We start from the raw sequence: 21,587 nt of genomic DNA, 5'->3' as shown, positions 1-21,587 counted from the left end.
AGAAAAAATGTGTTTATATTTCTCAAGACTATACCGGTACACGTGAAATGACATAAGCATATATGGTTTAATGTTCTCATTTTTATTATTTATGAGATAATCTTCCTGCAAGCATAACAAAACAGAATGTTAGTAGAGCTGATACATGTACAATTAACATATTGCAAATATAAGTTAAAAGATGTGGTCTGTAACTCCTTTCAATTATGCACATTATAGAGCTCAAACACTGCCATACTAAGCAATACATCTACATGTACACATCAATAATCATGATTGCTTTTTATTTCTTTCATATGATTTGGTAAAATTGTAAAAAAAAAATGAAAAAAAATAACTGCAATCATTAAGAGAAATTATTACAGAGCAGCAAATTGAGTGTACAACTAATTTATATGAAATTCAAGATTGGAGCAGTATATCATCATCTGTTTGACCCGATGGGATAAATTAAAATTTGTTTATTCGACAAGCCAGTGAAACATTCGTTTTTTTATGCCTACCGGTATTTAAAAGTAAGTTAATTGGCTGTAGGCCAGCTGCTAGAATTAAGAGAAATCTAAGAAAGATATGAAAAATTTGAAAATCAATTTCCAAGGCACATTCAGTCTTGAAATAGCCCTGAACAGACAATGGATGGTATCTGTTCCAGTTATATACTTACAATGATAAGTAGGAACTTGACTTCTTTCCAAGCACCACAACATCCACAGAAACCCACCAATGCAATGAATGCACCCACACCTATCAGGGCATAGGTAGAGTTGTTGAGTGCCGCATTGTCCACTATGCTGGTGAAGGAATTAGAATCAACCAGAATCCACACACCTAATCCAGCCAATGCAAGACCTGTTAACTGCAAATATACAGAAATTATTACAGGATTAGTTTTACGCAACATGGTGTATATTACAATGTGATTAAAACTGCCTCTGTAAAATAAAAAGAGAAATACCTGCCTGTTTATATACTGACTAGGTTTACCCCTGGGTATATAAGGTGTAAAATTTCATGGCCAGAAGAACATGTACTAGCTATATAATACATGTACAAAGTAAAATTCTGGGCTAATCAGAATGTTCAGAATGAAAAATCTATTTCTGCATAATAAACTTGTCTGACTGCTCATTTCACATACATGATATATTCTGAACTGGATTGTAGTCCAACAAGCAGAGCCAGGCTACAATACATGTACCTGTGTTTGAGAAATAAACTATCATTATATCAATAATGTAGATACTGAAAAAAATTATTTACAATATTCATGCATGTGTGACTTTATATTGATAGAAGACACAGGGTCATGATTGCATGCCTGATTCACCTTCCATACTAACTGTATGGATGTAATTTAACAGTGATCAATTTCACTATCAGATTGGTAATCTTCTTAGCTAGATTTCAAACATTAAAAGTTTAATTCTCAGTGACTCAAACTCCAAGCTTTCAATACAATGTAAATATACTAACAAATTGAGGTAAAAACATGCCAATTTATCTCTTTCAACAAACTTCCTAACATGTCTTGAAAATGTACAATGCACGTAACTGTTTATACAATGATTATCAACACAACATACATTAAGTATGTTACATCCAACTTAAAATGATGCAATCATAAATTAATGTACAAAGTTTTACTCAAAAGTTAAGAAATATGAATCTGATCAAAACATACACAACATAAAAATAGTTAAATTAAACACATTTGTTTCTCTACAATACAATAAATTAACTTGTTCCAAGTCTGTGGGCATATATCAAACACAAGTAAATTGAAGGAATAAATTTCAGCAAACTAGCTGTCACACTTGTGGTGAGCTGATCAGGAAATTAAAGCAATATACATTGGTAGGCTGTTGCGTAAATGAACAATATGGCCCATGGCTATCGAGAAAAGAAGCGACAGGGATCTAAGTATACAGCACTGTGCTGCACTCATTGGCAGGAATCTACCTATTTTTCTCTTGCCGTACAAGTACTGGTATGTAATTCAAGTAGGTATTATATTTCATTGAGCTTTTAACAATGATATATGTATTTGACTAATGTGAAGTAAATGATATTTCACAGAGCTTTTAGTAAACAGCTTAGTAAAACTCTCTAGAGACCAGCAATCATAAATTACATGTTTGATATTTGATACGCATGGTTAGTTCATTTGAATAATGAAAGTGAATGTGACATATTTGATACTGGGTAGTAAAGCTTCTGTTGGCATGCCATATACTATGTTTTTTTATTTTAAATTTCCATTGGCCATTCATCTACACATTTAAGCTGACAAAGACATTTTATCACTATGCTACAGCACATGTATAACTCACATGTGTAAAAGCGATAGTAGGAAGAAATTTTTAACTAACATTTCCTTTTCAGCTTTAGTCACTAACAATATGGTTTTGTTGATAATGATGGCTTGTTTTTTTGTTAGATTTTTTCAGCTAGCTCTTCTGTAACTTTTTATTGATATTTCCAGTGCTCTGTGTAATTTGCTGCTCCTACAGTGTATTGTTTTCAGTGAGCCCCTGCTTTAAAAAGGGTTGCAACAAATACATAAAGTAAGATCTGCAGAATACTTACAGAAACTAACATTTTGCACATCAAACATCACTTTGGCCACATATTAGAGCTATAAATTCTATTTCATCAATAATGACAGAGGAAGTTATCACTGTGCCAAGGATAAAATAGATGAAAGGTCACAAAGTCAGTGTATGGTCCAGCATTCACTCAGAAGGGCGCCCTCTATAGCTATGCTTTATATTCTCTTGTTTAATTCTACATACTGGTTTCAAATAACATAATGTGCAAACAGTAACCCATTCGATAAATGGTACATGCAATGTGCTGCTTTCATGATCACAAACATGAAATATCATCTCCAGTGTTATTCACTGGAAAGAAGCAAAATTAATAAACAACTTCACAAAATATCAAATTTTGAATGAGTAGGGTAGTAGTTTTGTTAAACATAACCATTTGTCGAAAGCTGGAGAAATTGACAAAAAACACTGAATATCAATTTGATCTCTGACTGAAGCAATTCATATCAATAAAATTTGGTTTGAAACAGTGATGTACCGGGTACATGCAATGTATATACTGGCACTGCAGTTTCCTCAGCACTGTGGTATTAAATTAGTGCACATCGAGCTGAAAATGCAATGAAGTTCATTTATCATCCATATTTTTGTAAATATCCACTGCCCTTAGCATAATTATACCATTAATAACTACAATACGTATGCTATGTATTTAAGATGTATGTACGACAATATTACAAATACATGAACAAAGAAGCACAGAATTCTGGGACGCATCATGAGCATACATGTATACATGTAAGTACAATGTACACACTGGATACATGTATTTATAGTTATTACCAGTACATGTACATGCTATATACCAAGTTAACATAATGATCTTTTTATTGTACAAAAAAGGGATAATTGAAATAAAATGCAGTAATTTTCATTCAAAATGGCAAATTAAATTGAATACCATATTGGTAGTTTATTAATGTCATTGTCATTGTTATTGTTATAGCTGTTGATCTTGTTACCACTAAAGTCAAATTTGTATTTCTACAGGCACTGCATGTACTAAAGTGATTTGTTTTCTATAGTATCATGTAGGCTTACTGTGGCTCTGTAGTGATGAGAGTCATTGCAGCACTACAAATAGCTGTGGGCTACAAATGTTTATGACCCAAGGTTGGGTAGAACTCCTGTCTTTCCATGACAGACAAATAATGTTTGGTATTTAATATGGAGGTGACCTGATACATGTAATAAATGCAAATATTGACATCCACTGTACCAATTGTACTACACTGTTCACACTGTAAAGTCTAGACTGCATGTGTCCTGGTACTATAAATGTATTCATTTTTCTCAGTTCAAATGAACATACTGTACACAACATTGAAAACCACTTTTATATTAAAGTCAGTCAAGAAGAGAGTCAACACCCTTTTCTCAAACTCTTATCATCTTTTAAACATTGTGAAATTTCATTTAGATGAACATCCTTTCTCAGTGATCATTTCTGAGTGAGTGGCCTGTCAACTTGTAAAGGGAAATTACTGATCTACTGTAAGTCCAAGTGTTTTCTCTAGGACATGAAATTGCCAGAACCCCTTATCTAATCAAAACCTCTATGTTAGCCCATCTTCAATGAGGTTTGAGATTATGATTACACAGAGTGCATATGGAGTATGTATATACCGGTAGTAGCACTCTACTTGATAATTACTGTCTATGTAATCTCTATAGCCACAGTATTAGTGATATAAGCTTGCTATCTGTAGAAGGATGTGATAAAGCTGAAAAGACTATCAACAAAACTTTGCCTCCAGATTACAAAACTGTGTTTGAACTGAAATGAAGTGTGGATGCTACTAATTTATTTAACACTTACTGGACGGAAAAAAGAAAGAAACAGGATTGTCTTTTATTTGATATTTGTTCAATACTGTAAACTTGCCTTACTATAAATAGCTTGAAACTTTAATTTGCATAACTTAATTTGCATAACTTATTACAGGCCGCCTCAGTCACAACCAAATCCCCCTAAATTTTCAAGCACTGGGAGACATTCCCTCCTCGTAAGATGAACCTGGAGAACACACTGATCCCTGCAGCAACTTTTAGTAGAGTAATCAGAGTACCGTATAAATGAATTGTGACCCTGGGAGAACACCCTCTTAATCATATTGGCCAAACTCATTTATTATCAGGTAGCCTTTCACTGTACAGCATCAAATCATGTTTTAATCTGGATGATAATTCCATCAAATTCATTGTCTGAAATAATATTACTAGCACTTGAATTCATGCTGCAAGATGTATTAACACTGCAACCATATATCAGCTACAACAAAACATTCTGTCATGAAAAAACAAACAAGTGTAGGTACTTTTGTCCTCACTTTGTCAATGTTAAACCTGTCATCACAGCCTACATTGTTATATTTGATTATTGGTTCAAACTTAATTCTTTTGTCATCCATAATATTTTGCGTATTGTCACAATGCAAAGTGTTTGACATCGCTGATATCATTGTGTTCAACACAATCATGTTTGGAAAAACATAAACTTGTTTTACAGAGTGTAAATAAAGGAAATATCATAAAAAATTACAACTATTATCCCCTAAAAACTCTGACAATGTAAGAATTATCACCACTGATGGGCAACTAAGCATATTCATATACACCTCACTGAGTATCATCTGGCCTACAGTGTATCTGACCTAACTCACTCATCTGTGAATTTCACACTGAGATCTGTGCCACTGTTAAATGCTCTATTATTACAACTAATTATGGATGTAATCAAATTTGGAATTTTCTAATGCTGTGAGGACCATGGTGTACCTTTGCTCAAGCAATTAATATCTAACAAGTAGAAAATTCCTGTTCACATGCATCATTTAGAGAATTATTTTTTGTCTTCTTCAATACATGTACACATGTTAGAGTAATTGTCACAACATTCATAGGTTACAGTGCTTTTTGTTTACTTGTCACAGCTGTGATCTCCATCGCTTTATTTACACATTCATTTCACTAAATTTTTCAACTCGGTGAACACTCTATAAATGATATTAATACTTTGAATTATGTTACATGTACATGCACTGAATATGGCATATAATAAATAGTGACCATGTTATTTATGCCAACAAACAATGAGATCTGACCTGGCATTTATGGTATGTGATTATTAAACATTAAAATGACTAATCTGGCAGGTCAAAGGTACATTTATATTGCACAGTACATGTAGGTGTGGCGTGTACATATGTGCAAATAGAAATATCAGTACAACTGGACTACAATGTATCAATAAAAAGAAACATATAATTGGTCTGCCCCTATACATGTACGTGTATGTATGCAGATATGTAAATTAGAAGCCAAAGATTTAGAAGAAATAAAATTGAAATTGCATACTATTGTCTGAAATCAGCAATTTTTCTTTTAAAACATTATTTAAAATTCCCATCAAAATTACATGGCTTTTTTTTCAGAGCGAATAAAATATGAAGAGGCATTTCAGCTCAAAAAGACATGCATCATACAATAAATACAGTAATCTTTAGCAGGAAAACTTAGAAAAGTGTGTATGTATATACATACTGATGGCCATTGCCAACACAAAAATTGACACATTGTTGATTGCCATATAAGATGAAGTGTTGAAGTTGTTAATCTTTAAGTCAAGTATTTTTCAAGAACATCAAGTGGTGCTTGTATAATCAGATCCATACATTCTGAATCACTACATGTGTACAACATTCACTCAAGACACAGGACATGAGTGTATGTGATGCATACATGACAGCCTTACTACATGTAGTAATCTGTCAATCATTCAATTTGTGTTCAATCAGCAACACCAAACCATGACAATTACAGCTATTTGTATAAATGTAAAAGAGCTACATCATGTTTACAGATACATGTAATAAACTATTTATTATATATATATATATATATATATATAATATATATATATTATGGTGATAACCGGGAGGGCACATTGTATACATTTTGTGTATATATATATATATATATATATATATATATATATATATATATATATATATATACACCAAAACTTGTTTGTTATCTTACTCAGACGGGGTAAAGTGTCTCGAGGTGCAGGGATGCAGAGCAATATTACAATAAATATGAGAACACATCAAGTATGTTTGGTACCTATTACTCGAGTTTCACACATACACGCGATCGTCAGATAGGTAGATTTTATTGTGTGAAATTTGCTTCAGGTGCTTACATATAAGTGTCAGGTTGGGTCAAACCATTTGGTGTTGTGGGTTGGATTGAAATTTGACAAGTAAAATTTGTTTTCGTGTCGGCACTTGGAGACCAACTCCGAACGCTTGTTTAAAAGGCTAGATTTATCAATGCAGATAAATCTAGCCTTTAAACAAGCGTTCGGAGTTGGTCTCCAAGTGCCGACAGGAAAACAAATTTTACTTGTCAAATTTCAATCCAACCCACAACACCAAATGGTTTGACCCAACCTGATACTTATATGTAAGCACCTGAAGCAAATTTCACACAATAAAATCTACCTATCTGACGATCGCGTGTATGTGTGAAACTCGAGTAATAGGTACCAAACATACTTGATGTGTTCTCATATTTATTGTATATATATATATATATATATATATATATATATATATTTATATATATATATATATATCAATACATAAAATGAATTGTTTAAGAGAAAATTGTGAAAATAAAGCTATAGCTGTGTAAAAGTAGATCACTATACATGCATTGTTGTGGTTAAACTCACTGATATCTGATAACAGTGAAGTTAATGGCCCACTAAAGAGCTAATTGTTTGGCACTTGTGACCTCCAGGCAAAGGAACTTGGTACAACTACTTGCACACAACACTAATAATTCAAAAGTTAATGTCTTCAAATAGACATCAGAGAAGACAAATATGTGTGATATGACACGTACAGTCTACTGCAGTTCCATGTTATTTGCACCATATGACTTCATGATAGAAACACGTCAGTATAAAGGGTCTTGTTCTGGATATTATTACAATTCTACAGGGTAATTTGTCATTTTCTTAAACTAGATACATAGAATGCATTCAGTATCATTAAATATTATTGATGATAAACACTATCATTAAATTAATTGATCTCTACGGAACGATGTATGGGTTAATGAATTATTACATTATCACTGGTAAGTGTGTACAATTGTGGTTGTTGTGGTACCATAGTCTGCATGTCTACCAGGTATTGTCATTTAAGATGACCAATCTCATCTGTCACTCCCTAAAAATTGTGGTTTTCACAATTTGTCAACATGGAATATGCATACTTGAAACCTGGAAACTTTTACAATTTTTTGTCAATTAATATTTCACAATGATAAATGTTCATGTCAATGATCTTTCTGTATTTTCATCACTAATGCCTGGCACTTTATTATATTGTACTGGATGAAGCTCATGCTGGCCATTTGCTGGAACGTACAATGTACCAGTGCTAAAAAAATAATATAACTCACAGAAGGGTCATGCTGGAACACATGCCGTATTAGATGACAGCTGGGAAAAGTCAGGGATAGTACAAATCAAATGAAATTATGTTTTCAGAACTGTCCTGATTAGCTCAGTGTTAATATACTTTGCCAGTGATGTGACATTGTCTAGCTTCATGAGCAGACCAGCATGGCCACTGTACTCATCTAATGCATTCCCTAAACTCTGTTGTTCACACAATTTGAAAATCTGCTTTCTCCTTTTCACATGTTCAAACTACAGAGAATAGTGATTTTGCTTAAAAACTCCAGAAACACATAATATAATATCATACAAAGTACGACACCTGTTAGCCCACAATGTATTTCATTATATGTCAAAATATTAAATTGTGACTGAACAATATGAAAAAATTTGAAGGAGTTATTGGAATTTTAAATCTCTTGGTCTCTTACATTCCTACTTCACTATACTGGTATAATATGTAAATTTCACAAACTTTCATAAGGAAATAAGAGATACTTACCACGACTAGGATATTGAAAACTACCAAGAACTGCTTCAAACCCTTGTCTTCCGACATCTTGAAGAATCTGAGTCAATTGTAGGAATTGGCCTTAATGCTTTCTTGAAGAATTGGGGAGAAACTCTGTAAGTGTAACTGTAAGGACAAGAAAACAGCACAAATAATTGCATCGATGCAGTGGTATCAATACATTATTTTTTAAAGGTGCTGTATAATATTCCCAGTCAACAAATCTTGATAAATGGTTACCAGTAATAAATCAAAGAATTGTAGCTAGAAGCTACAATAAACAGACTAGTTCACCACCAGACAACTCAATCCACTATCCACCTGGTGGATGGTGACCAACAAAAATAATTACAGATTATAGAGCATCATGGCATGATATTGTAATGGATTTACTACCGTACTCTATAGTATACTGTCTATTTTGATGCACAAGTGATTTTTACAGCCAAACATTTTAGAAAACAATGAAATCTTGTGCATTTCTGTTCTTACCATGCATTACTGACAACAAGGAGCTTAGTGTACTGCAGCTACATGTCAGGGTTGAATTACATTGACAACTTTATTGCATTATTTATTGGTTACGATACCAATGCAGTATGTACCAGAAAGGATTTGAAATTTTTTAGTATTTACTACAGCCCAGTCTAAGTTGATTCAGTTGTAGCTTAGTGCTAGGGACTCTCATGCACATACCTACACTGTACCTTATCAACAGGCAGCCAGACTCTTAAGATTTTTTCGACAACATACTACATGTAGCTACGTTACAATGCCCAACGTGATACCAGCAGGGAAGTTCATTTTCAAGCGAGTAGAATTTGCTTCTATATTAACACATACTTCACAAAGTTTTTAAGGATACTTAATGTGCCACCAGGATTTAACTCGGAATTAACTCAAGAGTGCTCATTATACTCTTTTTCACAAGTCTGAATGGGTTATCAGTGACAAGTTCAAAAACTGGCACAGTTGTCACGAACACATGTAAGGTCACTTTCTTGGATACAGGTTCTTTGTTGACCAAAGGGTGACTCATTGTTACGTAGGGGTTTCTATTGATGTGTGTTTACCGACCAAAACACCTTTAATGACATACTGTATCCTGGTACACGGTGGCAGTGTCCTGTTGACATTTCAACTCTAAAGAAATTAACAGTCTGAATTCTTATTTCCTACTGCTGCATTTCCTCCTACTGCACTTTCTAATTTCAAAATCAAAACTCCTTCATAAAAATACTGTATAAATTAATAGTAACTTTCAGTGTTGTATACAGTTGCGGTAGTAACTGGTAGTATTGCGCCTCAAAAATGAAAGACTTACACCTTTGCTCAAGTTTTCCTCAACTTTCAGTCAGATTACAATATCAAGGATAAAAATCGAGGGTCACCGCGCAAATTTAAGTACCACAGAAACAAATTATCCTATATTTACCGAGATTTGAAATTCAAAATGGCCACCATCCCTAACAATGTTATCTCTATACGGAAAATCAAAATTCTTGTACTTCACAAAACTAAGCTAGTGAAAACTTCATTTACTTCATAAGCTTTAAAATGAGCCCCCGTAAGTGGTAACCTAAACGAATAAAATTGTGAAAGTTTGCAAATCTGAATATCTGTTCCTGAGGCACTACATATAATTTGTAAAATTTCAATTAAAACTAAGTGTGGGAATGCCCATCCAATATGAACAGCTATTGAAAGTGTAAAACTTTAAATTCAGCAACCAAAAATGCAGTTACTCTAAACCGTATGCCAAATACCAGGAAACTAGGCCTCCTTAATATCAGTAAAAGCTGCAGTACAGAGCCACTGGCATATAATTTCCAGATTAATTTAAAAATCCAGTACTGCATACCTTCAACTTGAAATCACTGCCTAAATTGATTGTACCTCACATATCATCAGTCAATATTTCTAGCTATTGGAATCTTATCCAAAGGGCTTGATGAAAAAGGCTTCACCACTGACTCAACTGTTGGCCCCCTTTCATTATCAATCCACAATGCAAAAATCTTGCTGTACCTATTCAATGCAACTGCTTTCAAGAAGTCAAACACACTCATACACAAGCATTGTATAAACCCAACCTTTAAGAAGTCAGCTCATATTTCACAATAAAGTGCCCACAATGACTCTCTCTGCCTATTAAAACTGCCATACCTTGCCTCATTTTCTTTCAATTCATTCAGTATTTTTTCTTTACTCTCTCTTTTTGTAAAGATCTGAGTTATTGGTCTGGGCTGACCCTTTGCTGCTACCATTATAGATCTCTGACCTTTCCAATGACCCATGCCATAAAATTCTGTCCTGACATAAAAAATAAACAAAGCCAGACAGCTACATTTTCATTACCAAAGGTTGCACTGTTATAGACCAAACTGATAGATGCAGATGGGAAACCTCACAGTGTTGTACCATAGCCTCTACAGGCAATCCCATCAAGGTATATGTACATTGTAAGATCCATGATTTTCAAATCTGGAATTATGATTTCCTTTGTTCAATAAATGAAGTTGCTTTGCTACACAAATTCATAATATTTTTATATTCTTTAACTTTCTTGGATAATTCAATAAAAGTGCAACTGGACAAACATACATTTACTTAAGGTAGAGAGGTTTAAGCTCTATTCCCATCATCATGCATAAATTTGTACAAACCATTAGTTTATGCCACAGTTACACAACTGAAAGAAACTATGGGTTTTTTCAGGTTTTGAAAAGTCCCTTGAGAAACTGTCAACAGTTTTAACCTTAAGTTAAACAACCTCTTTCAGTAACAAATCTTGTTCAAGTTCATACAGTAATTTTGGCACTGCATTTCTGCACTTCAATACTTTGGTTTAGGGGTATAGGGGGTTTGAGGTCAAACGCAATTAATTCCTTGGCCTGGCACATTTGAATTCTGGTATCCACAGTGGCTAATATAAATACTGTGATCATCTCTACAAAATATTTGACATTCATTTGACTGTGGTGTTGACTTTAAATATTTTTACTATAGCACTGATAACAATTTTTAGCAAATATTATTCAGCATAACATTTCACGCATGATCAAGGAGTATGATGAATGCAACCAATATCCATGGACGATTGAGTTTTAAAGTTTACCAGACCATGAAACTATACACAGAAAAGTGAACCATGATCATTGATAAATATGTAATGTAGTATGGAATGTAGATAATATTTTCAACATTTTTTATGCTTGATACATGTAGGAATGGAATAATGTTAATACGATTGGATTAAGGGACAAATTTCAGACAAGGCAGACTGGAAAGACAGAGATTTGTTTCAGGGCTGATAAACTTTCAGTTATCTGTTCTGTAAGTTTGGTACATGCTGAGGTCAGTGGACTTGCATGAACTCCCAGATTCTTGAAGAAACAGGATACGATCTTTTATTCACAGCAGTGTACATATTACATGTATTATTATCATTGTTACTTACAATCACTTTTCACATGTTCGGAGCAGGATAGACACTTAACACTCACACCGAGTGAACAGGAACACATTTCTTTCCGTGATAAGATTATGTTGTGACCTATAGACTAGCTGTACAACATTTTCACTTGAAAATAATAACATAACTCAGGTCTTGCTAAAAATTGCTTTCACGATGAGTATATTTATTTCTCTTCCACTGAGACTGGCAATTTGAAAAAATAGACCCTGAATGTTATGTACCTCTTGCAGTATGATATTACAGTGTGTTAATTTCATAATATCATGTGAAAACAAACAAGACATTCTGAATCCAGCCCTGATATTTAATACATGCAAAGTATATAAAATAATGTGTACAAGAAGTTCTATCTAAACTTCAGAAATCTCATAATATCAGAGAAGCTACATGTATGCTAAACTGAAATCTATGCCTCCAAAAACAGGTACAGTATACTGACTATATCCTGTAACAACCCGGAGACCTTGTTTTACTATGAATGTTATGACAACCACTGCCAAGCCTGGCCTTCACAATGGGTTTCAGATTTATTCAGAACACTGAAACACACACTCAAGTGTATTATACAGTGAAAGTTGTGCCAAAGTTCAAGGCTTTATTAAAACGAACACCTGTTGATGCCTGCAGTAGCTAACGGACAGTGGAACTTGTGAAAATCAATCTATTGAGGCTGCTATCTGTCCAAAGATTTTCAATATTTCCTCTCTAAACCTTGAAAGAACCAACAAGGGGCGTCACCAGTTACGTGAACTGCTGGCAATAAAAGGGCTTTGGGAAAATTAACATAGCAATAAAAGCATACCGTGAAAGACATGTTACGTAATATACTTAGCTATGCTTTCTGCACAGTCATGACGTAGACGCTATCTGGGAATCTCCTTTGTCTTTCCTACGCAAAATTTGCAAATTAAATAAAATATTCTCATTACATTTAAAGAATTTATTGTCACTTACAGAAGACTTATTCAAAACGAGTTGTATCGGTGCTTGGCGCGATGTTGAAATATTTCATTTATAAAAATTGTTGACAAATACGCTACAATAGATGTAAAATTAACTGAACATCACTCAGTCTCAGGTTTTCAACATTTCCCCGTTTATTTACGAAGGGTTTAACATTTTATTTTGCATGAAGTCTGCCCACACTTTCCGCTATATCTACTGTATCTACCCACTTTTACTTCACATATCGGTTTTCGGAACAACAATTTAAGACAGGCTGGTGCAATTGTGCGTCGGGATTAGTTGCTGTCAAAATGGCTGCTGTTGCCGTACACGACGGACAACGCAACTGCGTGCGACAAAGTTAATAAAAAACCTGAGGAGTTTCTGAGGAGCAATAAAACACTTCTACCGCACTGTACTCCACAGAGTAAAAGCGACTGATTCAACAACTCTCAATCGTACATACCTTTTATTCAACCGCTACGCAGCTTCTGGTGATGTTCAAAGGGGGCCTACACTGCTTGATTGTTATCGGTTATTACACTCGCGAGAGTCCTTTGACGCTTTCACTCCCTGCGACGTATTCGGGTCAAGGGTCATCGATCTACTTATTGAGGGCGCCCTGCCCTGGGTCTGGGGGGAAAATGTCCCTGGGATCATAAAAAATGTTTTTTGCCGTATTGTTCCTCAGACAGAGATGAAGATATGGAGATATTTTTGCTTTGTTTCTCAAAATAAGAAGATGAGGGTTTTCTTGTGTTTTCTTCAAGTAATATGTTCATAATTTTGGTAATTGTACTGCTGTTTGATGATCCCTATTAAATTTCTAACATCTAAACTATGTGTGTAACATCTTGTAGAATTTGAAAACAAGTCAATTTTCTTTTCATTATCAACGCAGTCAACATACTCAAATCAAAGGAAAAGCAATCTATTGATGCACACACGATCAAGCAAAACTACTGTTCCTCTTTTGCTTGGCCTCAGCCTTATTTTGAAATACCGAATTTGTACTTCTCTAATTTTACTACCATTGTGTTTGCATCTTGAGTGAACTTAAAAATGCTTCATTTTCGCATACTAATTTTACTTGAAATGAAGGAAACGATAAAGAAGAGAAGTCACCATTCATTGATGAACTTTGCGTGACAAACATTTTTTTATTAACAATCAATAAACAATGCATTTAAATTTTAATCAACAATAAAATACTGACCATGCCATAAAGATAAATACTTGTACAATTATATCACACATATAAAAAACACCTCTTTCAATTCAAGATATGATCTAAAGCATTCCTGTATTATGTCAATAGCCTACATATGAAAGTTGATTAAATTTTAATTCGATTGAAGAGGCAATAACCGGGCACTAAAACCTGTTCTGAGTGGATTACCATGAGCATTAAATAATCCTATTAAAACTGTATTTTCATCGACAGCACAATAAACATTGCAATACAAAAACTCTAATTGACAAAGATCATTTGCACATACAGACTGCATTTACAGTTAAAACCCAATGGACTGTATCTTTGTGTACTTTGTTTACAAAATACTATCATCCAATCTTCAGGGAGATCTTTTAAATTCCTGTTATTAAGCCATTATTGTCACTATTTCAATCCTTGGTGATGCATTTGGTTGATTAAACTCAGGCGGTTAACATGTGCATATATTCAGCCACCATATTTGAGTCACAACTCAAAAATTAAAAATCTAATTTATATTCATTGCCAATGTTTGAAAAACATTCTATTGTTACATGTCGTTGAGTATTTTGACATAGTTAATTTTGATGTGGAAAAAAATGCAAAAAGATACAGCTAATGGGGTTGTAATGTAAGCAAAGTATAAGTGCAGTAATGAGCAATACCAAATATTGCAATATTTCTGTGGAACTAAAATATAAATATGTGTAAAAGAATTAAATCAATGATTTTTATTAAGGTGAAATTTACATCATGAAAGTTTACAATATGATTTGGAAAATCATCAATTTTTTTACAAGGCGCTGTAAAATAAAATTCTTTGTTTGCCATCCACGTGCTGGTAGGTTTTCAGAGAAAATTAAGAAAAGAAAGTTAACACTATTACAAATAAAAATACTATTTTTCCAAAACAAACCAAATGAAAATTTAGCCTACTTTAATTCACTAGTATTTTTTGTCAGTGTTTGTTCTTTTCCCTGGCTGGCTGGTAGGTTTTTCAAAAATCCAAGGGCAACAAACAAAGAATTTTCTTTTAATGGTCTATTAAATCTTGCATAACAGAAACTTTGAAAATCAAGTATTCTTGCCACACAGAATGTTTGTCTCAGGGAAGCATAATACTCCCTAAGGCAAATCTGCTGATTAATCAGAGTGATGTAATACAGGTATTTGGTTGGTATTGTTATGATAGATGTGTGTAGAGCCTTTCACAAAATAACATGTAACTTTTTTAAGGTAGTATGCACCTCCAAGGTGAAAGACTTCAATATTTGCTCAAACTTTCCTTAATGAAACTCTCAACCACTCTCCTACCAAATCGGGAATAAAAATCAGGGGTTATTATGTAAATTTTGGTACCAGGGAAACAATTTCCCCCAACATTTACTGATATTTGAAATTCAGTGTTAACTCTATTGCAAAATTAAATTTCCGATTTTCAAAAACATATGCCTGAGAAAATTTTTCTTACTTCAAGAGCCTTAAAATGAAGCACCACAGGTGGCGGATTAGAAAAGAATTGTAGAAATTTGAATATCTGTTCTTGAGGCACATTCTATCTTAAAGGTATACTGTCACATGTTCCAATTTTGCCACAGTTACCATGGAAAGAGAAAATCTAACCAATCACAGATTTTAAGCGGGTGGCCGCTTTTTAAAAACAGCGCCCTCACATGGGCATTTTTGAATACAAAGGAATGCCCCTTTGACCAAAAATGGACATATTTAAAATTACAGGTGACTGTATACCTTTAACTCTTTATCCTCATATCATTCAATTTTAGTATGGGCCTGTTTCTAGAGAATTGTGTTGAACAGGTTATGCCTAGTGAGCTTTATATTATCCAGTTTGAAGACATCTTATGACACAACGGTAGAAACAAATTTATCAATAATGCGGAACATCCTTTTAAATATTGCATTACTACATTCTTCATAGACTTAAATACATTACATTAATAATTTATCAAAGTTAAATTACTAAAACATTTTGTCTTGAAAAGAGATAAACACTTCAACTACTTCCCATGAATGATAAAAGTTGTAACACTGAAATATTCAACTCTCCTGTCAATAATTAAAAAAGCATGGTTTCTCCGTAAAAATTATACCATCAGTTTCTAACTTTTCCTCTCAGTGAACATTATTTGGCTTGTTCCTACCACAGCATAGACTGAAGTGATTTCCTGACATTGGCCATCTCCTGGTTTTGCTGTTAAACAAGAGAGGAAAAAGTAGGAGTAAAAGAAATATCATCAAATAAAAGAACTAAGTTTCTTGCATTTTTAACTTAATCTCAATGGAAAGATTGCTGATTATGCTCCTCTGAATCCAATAGTGACATATTGTTTTATACATCATATGATCAAATAGCACAAATTAATCAGTGTAATCCTTCAATATATAGTAACCAGAAAATAAAAAGTCTCAGCAAAGAATAACAGAAATCTGCTTTAATTTTGAATAAAATTGCAGTGAAGGAATTGACTTACAGTGTCCATGAGTATTTTCTTCTGTAGTAATCCCATCTCTTTTCTGAGTTCCACTTGTACATTACCATGCTGGTCTTGGTGCCGTGTTTCAAGGTCACTCATACTCTGGTAATCAAAGATCCACATAGTTATGAAAAAGCAGCCTGGCAGAATTCTCCCCGAGAATGTTTACTATATATGACAGGGGTTGTTCAGAGTGGTCCAATTTTTGCTTTGGAAATAATGGAATTTGTTCAATGTAATTTGAAAAATATTTGTTGCATGGCATTTTCAGAGGAAAGTGTTAAGACTCCACTAGAGGGCGCCACACCCCATACTGACTAATAGGGAGAATTCTGCAGCCAGAAATACTTGGCACCACTTTCGAAAATATCTGTTATTGGGCACACTACAAATAACCAGCAGTTATATAAAATCTTAAATGTACGATCATGTACAAGTTTCTGAAGCATAGTTGAAACTACCATCTTGAATTTGTTAACCTGGCATTTATTCAGCTTGCCATCATATTTTGGCTAATTACCAAAATTTTGATAAAATAATTTCATGATCTTGGAGAAACAGCCTGATATAACAGCGAAAACTTGTCTATTTGTCTGCTAGGCCAATACAATGACTCAGTGTCATGGCAATTTTTTCTGTTTTGTTCATATGGATATCCTAACAAAATTGCACATCAGCGAAAATAATGAATTTGTTGACAATTACCTTGGCATATTGCTCATGGAGCTGTCTGAGTGTTTTCAGTCTTTGACTTTGAACAATGCGTGCCTGTTGGAACAGCTTCTGCTGCTGACGGAACAAAGTCTGAAAGGAAATAGAATATAGAAGACTGTATGTTTTAAATTCACTGGGTCGTATTTTTTATCAGAAATCTCATCATGGTTGTAGTCATTTACTTAATATAAGCTGACATAATGTTATCTTTCCTGGATATTTTATGGATTGACAAGTACACAAAACTGTTTTCACAACATTATTTAGACAGTAAGAACATTTCCAACGCAACTTCATTATCCAGTAAAAAGCATTTAACCACTCCCTTTTAATGTTTAAACTCTTTTGACAGACAAAACGCAAACAAAAAATTCGATTTCATGATTGAAGTCTTACCTGAAGTTTATCTTCATGTTCTTTTATCTTGGCAACATCAGATTCCCATTGCTGGAACACATTCATCACCTGGCTGATGTACTCATCACTAAGTTTCTGTCTGAAAAATGAAGTAAATACAAATGAATAAACTAGAATATACCAAGGTTACAGATTCTACATCAATATTCTTAGAATCATACAGATGTGAGACTTCCCGTACTTACCTTTCTGCTTGTTGGTGTTTAAATATATCTTCTACCTTACGGTTGCTGCTCTTCAATGACTGTTGGGTAAGGGTCTCCAAACGTTTGCGTTTAGCAACAATGGTCTTGCTAATATCAGCTGAAGAGAAAACAAAAGTGCCATCAAAACTTCATCAGTGACCTAGAGAGCAAATGCTCCTTTAGCTTTTCTTTTGAGTTTTACAATTCCTTTGTTCATTTATTCATAGACCTTGCAGAGGGACAAAGGACAAATTTACGCTGCCCTATCTCAGAAAAATTCAACAATAGCCTACTACTTCTATCCAAAGTCAAGTTTCCCTTTTCTCTCTGGCTTTGCAAAGCAGGACTGAAAGCTACTAATTTCTTAATCTGGGTGGGATGAAAGTTTCTGAAAGAGTGCCCTCTGTGGCCATAAAGCCTGGTTGTGCATTTTGTATGTACAACTCATTATCAATTTCATTTGGCTGGTGGACCTCATTAACCTAAAAAAATTCTTCTCAACTATACTTTGATGTCCACGTATGCATCAATCATGACAGTGCAGTGAACTTTATGAACATTAATTATTCATACAATTAGCGTCACATGACAAGGTTTAAGTATAAAGCCATCATTCAAGGAACAAGGCACATTTTCTGAACGTTGTCTCATACTAACAGTGCTAGTGAGATCTAATATTTTCAATTTGTGACCGGGCAATGCCCAGTAAAGCCTCTATACAATTCTAGGGTTTTTAGATGTTTTATATGATTTAGTGTTTCAAGATTTTAATGAGCACAATATCACTGCATCAAATTGACTTCTTCAGAATGAAAACTTCCTGTATGGAGTTGTCTTCTCAGATATATTTTATTATATCATATCAGTATATTGATGGTGCAAATGCAGCAATCTGATTGGTCGAGACGCGAAAAGAACCGTGGTATATTGGCGATATATCACTGCTGGAATACGCGCGAGCTCTCAGCTTGCCAGTGAGCAAAAATTCGTTTATGATGTTCCACGCCAGAATTTCAATATACTGCTATGATATAACGGCAATAAATCACACCCAGCGACGGTACACCATTCGATTCGATTTTGATCAGTTCACTTCATATATGCACTCGCTATCGCTCGTGTATATATGAAGTGAACTGGTCAAAATCTTGTGGTATACCATCGCTGGGTGTGCTTTATTGCTTAAATATTAAACTCTAACCTTTTCACGACCATGGTATGGCTCAAACCCATTATTTGTTATTATATTACAGTCTTATTAATACCAGTGAAATTTGTGACAACATAACCTCAGATTATTTATTACTGATAATGTGTTCGATTATCCAGCATGGTGGCCCCAGATGTCAAAAACATTATCATTGTCAAAACTGTAAGTAAAAGCAATAATGTACCCCCTCCCAGCCCATAATGGACTCAAACAAATTTTGGGGTACATTATTGCTTAATCAATGTCGAGCGGAAACCTGCATTACGGGAAATAGGGGAGAACAGGTAATTTAATTAAACTGTCGGTAAAAACACAAAAATAGTAACTCACATCCGAATCTTTCCAACAAAGTGTGCACTTCACCTCTGCAAGAGATCAAGGCATTTAGTTGGTGCCATTATTCCACATGATGGGAATTAAACTCTAGGACAAGTGAAGTGGTTTGAACTTTGAAAGCCACTTATAAATATTACAATTGACAATAAAAAGAAACATCATCAGAAGACCATTATCAATACCATATCATTATCATTAACCAACGATGAACTGAAGCGCATCTCCACAGGAAATTTATCTACATGCATGGATAAACAGATGATAGAGTAAGTACACAGTCAATGCAATGATTTATTGAGGATCCGTAAAATTCTGTTTCATCAAACATGAAGATATGATAATTTTATGATACAAATTCATACTGTACAAACATCTCAGGACAGTCTATTAATTTGTGAAGAGAAAATTAGCATCCTTCAGTAAATCATGGACAATTTGGAAGTTTCTAAAAAAAATAGATAAGTCATGTGGGAAGATTAGGAACTCTTATCTCATTAAAATAAATCAAGGGATTGGTTCGTTTGTTTTATGGTGTCATTGCCATACAGAGTGAGGATAGCAAACATGAAGGCCAATTTAGGCCATACAATATATACACGGACCAAGCTCATCTCTGCACCTGATTTACACAGATTGTGAAAAAGCTATTATTTTTCCTTTTTCCTTTCACATTTTTTTGCACACTGCTCTGTTTCTTTGCAGTGAAGAATGACAAAATCATGAATTTGTTTTAAATCCATTTCAGTATGTCTGAACTTACCCCAAGTCTACGTCATCATCTTGACTTATCAGAGTTCGTTTCTTTCCTGCAGTTCTTGGAACTGTCGGTGTTTCATCCTCTGTAGCAGAAATTGCCAAACAAGTAAAGCAAAATAAAATTTAAATTGAAATGTGAATGTTCATGAAATGCGTTAAAACCTGAGCAAACCATATATGTACCATTTAGCAGACTGCTGCATTCAAGCGGCGTTTTCACTGTAAATCATGTACAAAAGTCCGGGTAAGGCTTTGACACCGATCATGCGAGATCGCATTGATTGTTTTCCTTGTCAACTACAGTACACACTATCCACTCGTCTGAAGTTCTCTTGTATCGTGTATTTTGGAATGAGATAAGGCAGATGTACAGTACTTCAAATTACAAGTTCATAATTGTGCCCCGGGGATATTGATCAACACTATAAGTATAACCTAATTTACTGATATAAAAATCGAATTCTAATCAGTCTAGTCAACACTCTAAACATCGAAAGTTCACAAGATGAAGGAGATAGGGGCGAATATTCACAGCGCTCACCACGAATACATTCCAACTGATTACCGTCCTCCTCCTCATCGAAGTCAAATGGAGATTCTCGCTCTTCTGGAACTTGTTTTGGCTTTTGATTCTTTTGAGGTTGTTTCTTTGGCATGGTCGTTTTCCTACGAATATCGTAAAAGAAATTTAACATAAATAAAAAGAAACTAAGTTATTTTAATAGGTGGAGATTTTTCATATCTTTACACGCGGGGGTTACACTGTACGTCATTGACGTCAACTATCCACAAGCGAAATACTTAGATGAATAACATGCTAATCGAAATACTGTGGCATCAGTCAGCACCACACACTAAAAAATAAAAGACAACTTGAGTACAGCTATCAGGAATCAGAAATATTACCTCAGCTCCAATATTTGCTAAAATTCGTGCTGGGCAGTCCACTTTTTCTGATTCCACTTTGTTGAAAGTAGTTCTTTGAAATTTAACATCAGGAACTTCATGGTGAAACAATACGCGCATGTTATCGATGATGAAGCAAATGGTTTTCTGAAGTCTGCTTTATATTAAAAAGGAAAGATAAACTGCCATAAGTTAATAACAAATTCTTTGATATCTCAGAGTCGCTATCTTTATGGATTTTGTCTCCGCACTTTTTTGTGTATGCCTAAAAGTGACGGGATATATGTAAATTAACCACTCTCTCCTTCAGAGTTTGTCGTCTGCATCGACAATGGCGGC

The 21,587-nt window shown here is 34.2% G+C and overlaps 2 protein-coding genes across 3 annotated transcripts in view; both read right to left on the bottom strand.

Moving 5' to 3' along the window:
• The window catches only part of LOC139140999 (tetraspanin-4-like), a 28,081-nt gene extending 14,463 nt beyond the window's left edge, over positions 1–13,618 (bottom strand). The window contains exons 1-3 of one of the 2 annotated variants that reach the window (XM_070710554.1): positions 13,483–13,618; positions 8,585–8,719; positions 665–856 (exon numbers count right to left, since the gene is read on the bottom strand). In XM_070710554.1, the coding sequence (XP_070566655.1) occupies positions 665–856; positions 8,585–8,641 (249 nt within the window). In that variant the 5' untranslated portion in view covers positions 8,642–8,719; positions 13,483–13,618. The remainder of the gene's footprint in view (positions 1–664; positions 857–8,584; positions 8,720–13,482) is intronic. The other variant, XM_070710546.1, reaches the window with a different exon arrangement.
• A 587-nt stretch (positions 13,619–14,205) lies between these two features.
• Positions 14,206–21,496, bottom strand: LOC139140997 (synaptonemal complex protein 3-like). Its single transcript, XM_070710530.1, has 9 exons — positions 21,249–21,496; positions 20,884–21,008; positions 20,347–20,425; positions 19,581–19,615; positions 18,041–18,158; positions 17,835–17,934; positions 17,430–17,528; positions 16,722–16,826; positions 14,206–16,441 (listed from the first exon to the last, which is right to left on the bottom strand). Exons 2-9 carry the CDS (start codon positions 20,996–20,998, stop codon positions 16,388–16,390), a joined length of 705 nt encoding a protein of 234 aa, XP_070566631.1. The 5' UTR covers positions 20,999–21,008; positions 21,249–21,496; the 3' UTR covers positions 14,206–16,387.
• Between the last annotated feature and the right edge of the window lie 91 nt (positions 21,497–21,587).

The sequence above is a fragment of the Ptychodera flava genome, chromosome 1 (assembly GCF_041260155.1).
Source record: "Ptychodera flava strain L36383 chromosome 1, AS_Pfla_20210202, whole genome shotgun sequence".
Lineage (NCBI taxonomy): Eukaryota > Metazoa > Hemichordata > Enteropneusta > Ptychoderidae > Ptychodera > Ptychodera flava.
The sequence above is the reverse complement of the archived record's forward strand: the minus strand, read 5'-3'. Positions and strand labels throughout refer to the sequence as shown.

Bases quoted from the DNA above. Each gene is read 5' to 3' on its own strand.
- LOC139140997 (XM_070710530.1), bottom strand. From the start codon at position 20,998: ATGCCAAAGAAACAACCTCAAAAGAATCAAAAGCCAAAACAAGTTCCA. The intron at 17,935-18,040 runs GTAAGTACGGGA...TTCATTTTTCAG, and splicing joins AAACACCAACAAGCAGAAAG to ACAGAAACTTAGTGATGAGT. The intron at 17,529-17,834 runs GTAAGACTTCAA...ATTTCCTTTCAG, and splicing joins AACATGAAGATAAACTTCAG to ACTTTGTTCCGTCAGCAGCA.